The sequence below is a fragment of the Trichoderma harzianum genome (genome assembly GCF_003025095.1).
Source record: "Trichoderma harzianum CBS 226.95 unplaced genomic scaffold M431scaffold_6, whole genome shotgun sequence".
NCBI classification, from domain to species: Eukaryota; Fungi; Ascomycota; class Sordariomycetes; order Hypocreales; family Hypocreaceae; genus Trichoderma; species Trichoderma harzianum.
Window position 1 is genome coordinate 1,976,130 of NW_020209254.1, and position 10,690 is coordinate 1,986,819.

The 10,690-nt window shown below is 48.2% G+C and overlaps 4 protein-coding genes across 4 annotated transcripts; 3 read left to right on the forward strand and 1 right to left on the reverse strand.

Moving 5' to 3' along the window:
- Positions 1-522: 522 nt before the first annotated feature.
- M431DRAFT_86028 (hypothetical protein) lies at positions 523-786 on the forward strand (the record flags this gene model as incomplete). The annotated part of the gene is made up of 1 exon (XM_024923627.1): positions 523-786. A coding segment is annotated over one exon (264 nt), but the record flags the coding sequence as incomplete, so codon positions are not given.
- A 5,484-nt stretch (positions 787-6,270) lies between these two features.
- On the forward strand, positions 6,271-6,579 carry M431DRAFT_85373 (hypothetical protein; the record flags this gene model as incomplete). Its single annotated transcript, XM_024923545.1, has 1 exon — positions 6,271-6,579. A coding segment is annotated over one exon (309 nt), but the record flags the coding sequence as incomplete, so codon positions are not given.
- An 18-nt stretch (positions 6,580-6,597) lies between these two features.
- On the forward strand, positions 6,598-7,008 carry M431DRAFT_482276 (hypothetical protein; the record flags this gene model as incomplete). Its single annotated transcript, XM_024916031.1, has 1 exon — positions 6,598-7,008. One exon carries the CDS (start codon positions 6,598-6,600, stop codon positions 7,006-7,008), a length of 411 nt encoding a protein of 136 aa, XP_024774806.1.
- Positions 7,009-7,271: 263 nt separating this feature from the next.
- Positions 7,272-10,330, reverse strand: M431DRAFT_508539 (hypothetical protein). The gene is made up of 4 exons (XM_024919124.1): positions 9,872-10,330; positions 9,243-9,787; positions 7,808-9,189; positions 7,272-7,715 (listed from the first exon to the last, which is right to left on the reverse strand). The coding sequence occupies exons 1-4, from the start codon at positions 10,202-10,204 to the stop codon at positions 7,603-7,605; spliced, it is 2,373 nt and encodes a 790-aa protein (XP_024774807.1). The 5' UTR covers positions 10,205-10,330; the 3' UTR covers positions 7,272-7,602.
- Between the last annotated feature and the right edge of the window lie 360 nt (positions 10,331-10,690).

The following is a 10,690-nucleotide window of genomic DNA, read 5'->3' on the forward strand; positions in this document are numbered from 1 at the left end:
AGATGAGGCTGGCGATGGCTTGACGACGTTAGAAGAGTCTGGTCACGTTGGAGAGGGTTTAAAGAGCTTGATTACCTTGAGAAGCTTTGAAAGCTATGACGATGTTGATGGTAGCTTGGTGCTATCCAAGAGGGAGGGGGGTCCAAAGTGATAAATTGATTTGCGACCTTGAACAGAAGAGAAGCCGAGAGAAGAAAAAGAAAACAAGAAAACATGGGCAAATGTTGAGATAAATTAGCTCACAACGCGTTCACGCGTTGAGTGCCTGGCCAGCTGTCGAGGGTCAACGGGCAGCCGTCAACGCCTCCCATACATGCACTCGCCAGATGCCACCGCTGTGAATTCATGGCCAGCTGTCTGGTGTCTCCGCATTTCTCCTTCTCTCTCTCCTCCTTCATTTCCCCCCTTTCGAGATCTCCTCCGCCTCCTCCTCTTCCTTTGTTGTATGATTTTACCCCGTTTCTGTCGACATCGATTTACTAACGCCACCTACAACCCGGAGGACGGTAAACGCTGCTCAAGATGCCCCGACTTGCGTCGCTTAATATAAGCGATTTAGGGATGAACAAAGATGATGAGCACTTTGCCGATGGTGTGGCGTGTGTCCAAGCGTATTGGGCATTTTCCCTTGACATGAGCCCGAAAGACCGCGAAACGTTGCGCAGGATCATCGTTGATGGGGAATATAAACACACCTTTTCATCTAGGAGGCAGCCGTCGAGCCACCGCCTGTACAGAAGCAAGCTCGGCGTTTCGGTAGGAGGATGGGTTATCATGCGGACGCTATACAAGAACTTGTCGTACGAATACATAAACAGGATGACAGCAAGAGGGATCACTGTTCCAACAAGAGATCACACCGAACGATACTTCGAATTGATGCCACCTGTGACCATGCCGACAGAGTTTAACATGAATACGGAGGACGCACGCCGCTACGCAGAAAACTTCCCGAATTTGAGACAGATACCAACCACGTTCCGGAGACTAGGCGCGGAAACCGGAAGCGCAACGGTGGCGATGCTGGAGCAACTGAACGCTCAAATACTAAGGGAATTTGCCCCGGTCGTAGCCCAGCTGACAACAACACCAGCCCAGCAGGGCACCCAAGTCACAAGAAAGACACCGAACAGACGGCGACGTGGCAGGCGACCGGGAGCAGCGTCGACAGTGGCTACTCGAACAGCTCCTGAGACTGTGAATCTACATACCGCCGACTATATTGTTGAGGAGGCAGAGATATCGCAAAGCTTCACACCACTGGATCCTCAAATCACCAGTCAACCCGTGGAGAGCCGTGAACATGAAGTTATGCCACCGAGCGCGGGCACTGTTCCCCTGGCACCACCAGCGGCATACAGCGCGGCCGTAGCACCCGAAAACATATTCCCGAATGCTCGAGGCCGGGTCCGAAATTACGAGGAAGCTTTTGGAAATCGCAACAACGGAGTACCGTCTGACAACCATGGCTCTGGAACATTGCAGACGGCCGATTTGGAGATGGATCCGGTGGCCGCTGCTCGCAGAGAGGGATGGGCAAAAGGTTGGGAAGAGGGGCGGGCAGAGGCGATCCAATCGTTTTTCCCACTGATGAATGCGGCAACAACATCGATCAATGCGGCGGCAGCATCGGTTGATGCGCTGTGGGCGGAATTGTTGCGACAGCGCCAGTAGTTGGATTCGCGACGGAGTTGATAATCGACGCTGGACTGGGTACGAAGGAAATTCGAGGATTGGGCTTGCCGGGAGCAATTTACTCTACTTGCTTGCCAACAATTCTACCATCAGATTTGACGGCGACGTTAGAATTTGGTCTTTTTACGGACACGGGTTTGGGATTTGATGATGGCGATGGGTAGGGGGGAACAAGGGAAAATCGGCGTGGACTGGGATCATTGTGAACAGGTTATTTCTTTGCAAAGACTGTGGTCATATGGCATGACGATGGCATCATAGTTTCATCGTTTCATGAAAAATGTACAGGAATTTTAATTTGATAATGAATGAGGACACCGATTTCACGGGGCCCAGGACGGAAGAGTCTACGGTGTTTGTAGAGGACAGCCAGTATGCGATGCATTTGCTCAGCGTCCCATGTGTCCGCGATGTCTGCTGTATCCAGGCCGACTGCCGATGTGTCTTGTGGCGTGACGTGAAACGGGTATTCGTCCTCATACTTGGGGTCCTCACCAACCTCGTCCGGCTGATCTGCGCCCAAGAGGTCCGTCAGGGCGATTCCCGACCTTTCGTCCGCCAAATAGGTCTCAATATCTGTTGTGAGCTGTACCGGTCGTAATTGTCCCACATATGATTGTCGGCGTATGTGGATTGGGGCGTCACCGAGATTAATCATCGGTAGGCAAACCTCTGCTAATACATTCAGCTACTTTCAAAAGTCAGCGTCTAAAGACTAAAAGAAGAAAGAATCTTGAGTATCACTATGTCCTCTCATTCACTCCCTCCCTTCCTTTTTTCTCTTCTTCTTCTTCTTCTTTTTTTTTTTTTTAGATACCGTGCATATATATTGCTGTAACTACGTGATTAATTTACTGTCACTTAGTGCGTCACACCAGACGATTCAACATTATGAAAGGGGACTTCGTTGATGCTATTAGAGCTCTAGCTACGACGGGGTCGGTATCTTGCCAACCTTGTCACGCTGTGTCCCATGAGCTGATGTCAAATACTTCCGAGAAAATTCCCATTTTGACCCGTTTTCATACCAAAAACATCACTCGTTGGCGATTGGAAGTGGTAAAGGCAACGACGCTACTTGTCGTTGGACAACCTCGCATTTCTGTGGTACGCCTTGATATCCACAAGAAGACGTAAGATTTCTTGGTCAATTCTCTCGACTTCGTCGAGATAACCGTCGACATCATCAAGAACCTCTCGCATAGCTATAATCATCATCATACCGGCGTCGGAGTCCTTCTCGGCGACCTCGACGACTTTCTCCATCATCGAAATCATCGTAGTCTCCATGACGTGAAGGAGCTTGACTTTTCGTTTGAGTTGGTGCTCGAGACTTTGTTGGAGTCGGTGCAAACTCGCTCCGGTCGCCTGCTTCTAGTTGGCTCTCTGAAGGACGCTGACACCGTTGTCATTGTTGTCTTGCTGTTGGACGGACTCAGGAAGTTGGGTGCTGGGAGGCATTGCGGCAGTGTGGCGTCGTGGTCGGTGTAGGCTTTAGTACGATGAATGCGTTCTTTAAATGAGTTTGAGATTCTCGTCGTTTGCGTGATTCTCACTATTACTGCCGTCAGTACAGGTATAGAACGGTGTGAGAATAAGGAGATGTTCTGAAGTTGGATGGTCCGAAGCTGGAAGAGCATAAACCTACCTTAGTGGAAGACAAGAAGAGTTGACGAGGAAAAGAAGAAAAGAGAAAGAGAGAAAGAGGAAAAGACATGCTTTATAGTAGAAGAGAAAACAAAACAAAAGCTGAGTCATGTGAAAGCGTTTGAACTCCAACTAAACTGCCAGCTAGTTATGAAGCGAAAGTTGTGAAGCAGGTGGTGACAGCTGGATGGGAAGGCTGGCTCCTTGACTCCTTCGCCAGGATAAAACACCAGCAGCAAAGAGCGTAATTTGAATCTAGTCTAATAACTCATTCTTTCTCCTGGCTTCAGTATATGTGGAAAATCTTCCCTTTTTGCTGTTCCTTTGTCCACATGCTGTAAAAATCGCGAAGTACTTGTCATGGTGTTGAGACGCCTTACAAAATCTGCGCACCGAGTCTCGATACCAAGTGTCAGTAAACTGCAAGAGCCACCATATATTACAAGAAACAAAAATCAGCAATGAAACTGTAGCATAAATATCCACTACATTTACGGAGTAGCTATCCGACACCTCAAGAACTGCGTAGAGTTCAAGTGTCGAAATAGCACGCGAAGTAAAACATCTTGCTATTTACTACAGCGGATATCTACAGGTAGAAATGGGACGTGAATGTTTGCTATACGAATAACTACCTTTATAGCAGCTACACCATGAATCCAGTAGAACGTGCCTGCTTGAATTGCTGCACGTTGCGTATGGCTTGAGGCACATGCGGCAGGGCTTCAAAGTGGCAGGGGACTCTTTATATAGGTAGCCTCTATGGCAAATGAGGATTCTTTTAGAAGTTTGACTTTCCTCTCCATTCGTTTGGTCAAAATCTAGTTAGCTTGGAACATATTTTCATGCGAATTTCACAGTTGAGTTGAACTCAAGGCGCAGTACGTGTGGTTAATGAAGCGTCTCAACATGTCAGAGAGTGGCGGCAACGGGGCAAGTGAAAGACTCAAGGTTGAGGGTTGCACGGTCACTATCACGGACCACACAGCTAGGGTTATGCAAAAGATTGTATTTATCTCTGATCTCCCTAGAAACAAAGGGGCTACGGCTTCTTCGTATACCTTTGTTCAACCAGTCAGGCCGGCTAGCTTGTTGGTTGAGAACTCTGACGTCTTTCTTCGCGTTTATGAACAAAGGAGCGTTCCCCCTGTGACTGGCAGCTGACGCAACACCAACAAAAACATCACGATATGTATCATAAATATGTAAATTTCTTTGTGTATCACGGACTAATGAATTGTTAAAAAAGAAATAATTAATAAAATACATTTATTCAAGTTCTTTGGCGTTGGAATTTTTTTGTAGTAAAGTAAATAAACGGGGCAGGGTATTGTTTCAGCTACCACCGGCTGCTTTGTTCCTTTATTCGATGAACCGTCGGCCCTTTGATCAACTTCAAATCACTGGCTGAAATTACTTCACGTGATAAAGGCTATATTTTCAACTATAAAACTAACTCCCCCCCCTCTCCCCCTCTCCCCCCTCTCTCTTTCCCTCCCTCTTCAACCCATCCCGTTCTCCACTCAGGTATGCCTGTATTCGCCTTTTCCTGCCTTCAGAATGTCTTCATATGCTGTGACACCTTTTTAATACTCTTGTTAACCACAGGTACAGCCAAACCCACGGAGAAGACGGGCAAAGCACATGATCCTGCAAAAGAAAACCACGCAAGAAACCAAGCACACCGACACCGCGATAATGCTTCCCCTCCGCCAGTCGCAAAAGTCGGCTGAAAAGCAACGCGCCAATCCCAAAGTTAATCATCATACCAGCTAGAAGAGGGTACTATGCAAGACTTTGTTGGAAAAGGCTGCAAAGCATCTCGGAGATCCCGATGAGGGCGTCGACGCCAACACGTTTTTCACAGAGATGTTTGGTAAAGACGTTAATGAAGTCGTCGAGGATATGATGGTTGAAATCTCCGATAGGTTCACTACCAATCAACTGAGTTCGAGGACCCACTCGGAGTTTCGGTTGACGCTCAATAATAGTAAGGAAGGCGAAGTGATTACTGAGGAGGTGGTTCCGAGGGTCCTTGGTGAGATCTTCAATGACGAAATCATGGATGGACCAGGTGTCTCTTCAAGCATGGAGAAGCTTCTGCTTGAATTACACGGAGAGTTGGCCAAACTGAATGCTAAGATGGATAATCTTACGCAGTACCACAAGACTGGAAAGTGGCCCGACAATTGAGGTTGCTCGTTGAGACCGCTTTTTGACATCAGGTGTGACATTTCCTTTTAAAGGAATGAATAAGGGGTTCATAATGTTATCTAGAGTTAATCATCTGGAGATTATATGAAACAAGTTACAACGACCTTAATAATTATCATTAGCATATGACGCCGGCAATGTAATAGTCAACTTTGGGATTGAATAGCATGAATTCAAGTGACTCGTCACAAACTCTGGTAGCACTAAGCGAGTAAACGGAGTTCAGGCATTGTAGCAGACAAGGTACAGAGGAAACGTCTTGATCCATTGTCACCTAATTCTTCCAGTATCTTCTATTATCACCAATTCTCTATCTGAGTCACTGGATACCAGATAGCCACTCCGCTGAAATGATGGCGTTTGTTACAGGTGCCTTCGCAGGTAGACTACAAGTAGGTACATAAGGTACGTGTTTCTAACCAGGTGGCAGCAATCGTCATCACGTGCCGATATCTCTACAATCGCCTTCATGCTCTTCTTCTCTTTCCTCTCTTTCCTCTCTTCTCTTTATCCATTCATTCCACTTCTTTTCAAGACCATCAAACTTGCAACATGGATGGTCGAGTCAAACAGGAGCCAGATCAAGCTCTCGGCACAGCAACTGCGCCCATCCCAGTCGACGACATCCCGTTGGAGTTTTTTCGAATATACCCGATGCCCAGCGACGATGACAACGTTGTCAACAAAGCTATCTACCACCAACTCATCAAGTAGTACATTGCTGAGAAGAATGATTGGCCACCTGAGCTACAAGATGATTTCAGGTCGGAGGACAAACGCCTCGATTACAGAATCTCAAGAACCACAGGCATTGCCTCTATGCATAAAATAAGCAGGTGGATGCTGTCTGAAGAGAGGACATGGGCACGTTTTTGGACTCTACGAGTTATGTTTGGACCAACAGCATGCGCGAATCAGGGATGGTTTGAGGAGTTCGCGAGAGATTACCCGATAGCCTTGAACGATGCTCCAGTCGGCATCATTCCTGAGAACTTTGAAGACCTTTTTGGTCTGCAGCAATGAACACCTGAGGAGCCTCAAATGGAGCGATGGTCATTCCATCCAACAACCAAAACTAGATATGGGAAGCGCAAAGCTGTCAAGATGCTGAATGTGGACAGAAAGAGGCCAAAATCTGACCCGTTCTCTGCCCCCTCTTCCAATATTGACGCCATCACCAGGATCTCAACCACAGCAGTCTCGGAAGTTAAGATTGCCAGGCCTGCCCGAGATGAGAGGAGAAACACGGCGTTACAGGATTCGTATGGTAATCGAAGCGGATCTCTGACTCGCACCCCGCAGCCAAACCAGCAATCCAATGATAATATCAGCCGCTTAGAAATGATAGTCAGGCAGTGCAATGCGCTTCAGAAAGCACAGGCCGAGGCGCTCAACCTACTTTGCTCTCAGATACAACTTCTGAAAGAAGAGCATAGAGCGAACGAGAAGTGACTGGAAGAATGATTGATGCAACAACAAGCAGAAAAGGATCTTAGCCAGAATGGGATTTGAGAGATTTTACTGCTGCGTGAAGGAGAGTGCCACTGCAGCCGGGATTTTATTGTCACGGAGGCGAAGTTTTTGGAAGGGGGCGGAGGAAGGTATTCTTGAACTGTCAGGATTGCGGTACTTGATCAAGGCCAGGCTGTGTTGTTAACATTGAAAGTATGTACTTATCCCTAATGTTGGGCTTCTGTAAATATTTCACATGTATGGGGGATTATAGTTTAACCTTAATTAGGGATTCTACACAATGCTGAGCCGCATAGAATTTCGGTTCATACTCTCTCACGAGTATCGCGATATCCAATCGACCATCACGTTCGTAAAGGAGAGATGTCCACTTCTCACAAAGAGTCTGAAGTTGAAAATTAGGAAATAATTTCAGTTGGAAGAAAATTCGCAGTCGCAAACAACACTACTCTTCTTGGTACAACAATAGTAATATTATACACAATATGGACAATATTCACACCATACGGTGTCCATTCCTCGTATACTATGAGGATCGATTTCGCCTCTATTCTTTCAAAAAATGAGACATCTTTACTGAATGCTCTTCGTGGCCTTGTCAACGGCGTGCTTGATGATGTCGGCCCACTTGAGTCCGTTGCTGTAGTTCTTGGCGTCAATGCTTTCCACAAGGCCGGGATACACAGCTGTAGAAACATGATTAGCATGTTGTCAAAGGGTCTAATAAAAGAAAAGGGGAATGCTCGTAAAATGAAATAAGAAAAGATAAAGTACGTACCACCGGCATAGCCAGTCCACAGGCCTGGAGCAAACACAACATGCTTGAACCAACTGCGGTTGTCGAGACCTCCCTCGAACACAAACTGTCGCTCAATATACTTGTATTGGCGGTTAGTCTTGATGATTGCAAAGGCAAGTCTGGTCTTGCCAATGACGTTCCACCATGGGAAACCCTTCTCGAGCCGCTTCTTTGCCCAGGCGGCCCGTTCATCCAGCTTGACTGCCTTTTCTCTGAATTCGGCAATTGACCGTCTGATCTTTTTCAGGCTTTCTTCGAAGGCGTCTTGGCTTCCAATCACATCCTCAGATGTAGCACTGCCTCTGACTGCGAAGATTTCGGCATCGGTGGCGGTCAATTCGACATCAGTAGATTGGATCTTGGCTTCAACCTTGTCGAGATAGCCATCCAGAGCGTCTGCGTATTCAGTCGCTCCAAATGGAATGATGACTTTATCGGAAAGCTCGCTAATCAGTATGCCTAGGACCTGGGCCATAGTTCTGTGGTAGACGAAGCCTGGGTCGGCAAACTCGCTCATCCAGTGGAAGCTGTCGTAGTTGCTGTGGTAATGGTACACAGGGCCACTGCCGTTTCCACCGAATCCTAAATCAACACTGGGGATGCCGGCATAATCCTGGAAGGCAGTAAAGTCGCTTCCAGAGCCCATTGTGCTAATCTTACCATCCCAAACGTCTCCCACACTCTGGCCCGGAACAGTCTGGTCGGGTGATGGAACCAAATTTGTCGCATCTCGAAGAACTTGGTTCAGAAGGGGTGCTGCTGAAGCAGAGAATCGCGGTCCAGAGGCGCCGCCATCAACGTTGACGTATGCCACGTTGGCGTCAGAAATCCAGGGAAGATATTCCTCAACCCACTCCGTGCTTCCAACTAGACCATACTCCTCTCCATCCCAGCTAGCGAAGACAATGGTTCGAAGAGGCTTCCAGCCTGCTTCCAAAGCCTTTCCAATACTTCGAACAGCTTCATTCAGAACAGCCGAACCACTGTTGGGGTCAGAGGCACCGCCGACAATCCAAGCGTCTCTGTGGTTGCCGACAATGATGACTTCGTTGGGAATAGTGCCATTGATGATGCCAATGACATCCCATTGAGGGGTAGTGACATAGTCTTGCTCGTTGTTGAGGTTAATGACGACATCTTCGGGTGAGGGACCAATGTTGTATTCGACGCCCTTGTATCCCAAACCGAGGTTCCTGTTCCACCACTTGTTTAGGTCGCTGGCTCGAGGACCATGGCCGTTGAGAGCCTTGAGAAGCGGAATGGCATCGGCGTATGAGATGGGGATGGAAGGGATTGATGGAGTCGTCTCATCAGCTGGAGCACGAGGAACGCCGGGTTTGGAAGGGTAGCCAGGGGTTGTTCTGTAAGCCAAGTTAGCCTCAGTGGATGGGATGAGAATGTTGATCTTGCTCACGGGTCACCTGGGCGGGAGCTCAAAAACTGAACACTTCCGCGCTGTACGCTACTGGGGTTGCGAGCAGGGCCCTCAGGATAGGCAGCGTAACCGTTTTCTTCGGTAATCTCACCATCATCACCTGGGTCGCTGTAGATGAGGATACCAATCGCGCCGAGCTCTTGGGCGCGCTTCACCTTGAGGCCTCTGAAGATGCCTCCATACTTGGCAATGGCTATCTTTCCCTTGAGGTCGATGCCGGCATCAACCAGGTCCGCGTAGTCTTGGTACGTTCCATAGTTGACATAGACGAATGAACCAGTGACATTGCCGCTGGCAGAGTAACCGTGGAAAGTCGGGATTTTGTCCTTGGAAGATGTGGTTGGGTCTTCTTCAAGCACATCTTCCGTCAGAGATGCCTTGAATGCAACATTCCAGGACTTGGCATCGCTTGACTTTTGTAGCAATGAGACACTGTGGTCAACGGGGTAGTTGATGTAGACGTCGTAGGCGACTATGCTGGAGCTGACGCCCCATTCCTCCCACCTATCCTTGGTCCATTCGGCCTATGGTTATAGGTTTAGTATCTTTGCAGAATTTCAAATGCTATGCTCTAACATCATGGACACAAACATATGCTCTCATCTTACCTGTGAATAGTTTTTACCAGCAAGGTGTGCTCCAGAGGTGTAATAGCGGCTCCATTCCTCCGCCTTTTCCCCAGATGGTGTGCCGAGCAGGATGGCTTGCAGATCTTCGTGCGTAAGGTGCTTATGCTTGTGGCCGTGGTGCGGATGACGGTGGCGATGCTCCAGTCCAGAAGGCCAAATGTACAGAGCGTGAAGGGCAAAGGAGGCAAAGCCGCAGAGTAGCAGGCTGACGCAGGCAATTGTGCAGAAGCGGCGACATGTGTTGTGATGGTATCTCCGACGCGGAGGCCCAACTCGCACTGTCTGGATCAACGGGGTCGACTCGTTGGCCATTTTTTCAGGCGCGGTTGACGACCTTGTGAACCCGCAGAGTTAGTGATGTTTTGGGATCTGTAAGATTTCAAGTTGGAGGAATGAACAATTGGGCAATGAATCAAATGCATTTGAGGAACGTTTGATTGTGTAACAGCTTTGAAGTGTTGGAATTGGATGAAGACGCGGGGCGGTGTTGCGTAAGGCTCGCCTTGATTCGCTACGCCACATGATGTTAAATGGCTTGGGGGGGTGTGACCAAGTGGCGAGGCAGATGATTTGACTGTTGAGTGAGGGAGAAGAGGCAGCAAGCAAGACATCAATGGCACTTACACTTTGCCCATGGTTTTTCTAATTTACAGTCCAAGGCTCAGCTCGGGGCTCACAGGGCATCTGCGCGATGAGATGAGGAGAGAGGAAGAAGGAAAGAGAGGAGAAAAGAGACACGCAAGGGGGAGAAGAGAAGAGAGTCGATCATTGTGCCGTCTCTGGATATTACAAAGCTGC

What these genes read in the sequence shown, in the direction of transcription:
- M431DRAFT_508539 (XM_024919124.1), bottom strand. Translation starts at nt 10,204, where the DNA reads ATGGCCAACGAGTCGACCCCGTTGATCCAGACAGTGCGAGTTGGGCCT. An exon ending in CTGGTAAAAACTATTCACAG is followed by an intron (nt 9,788 to 9,871) that starts GTAAGATGAGAG and finishes CTATAACCATAG; the next exon opens with GCCGAATGGACCAAGGATAG. An exon ending in GTGGACTGGCTATGCCGGTG is followed by an intron (nt 7,716 to 7,807) that starts GTACGTACTTTA and finishes ATGTTTCTACAG; the next exon opens with CTGTGTATCCCGGCCTTGTG.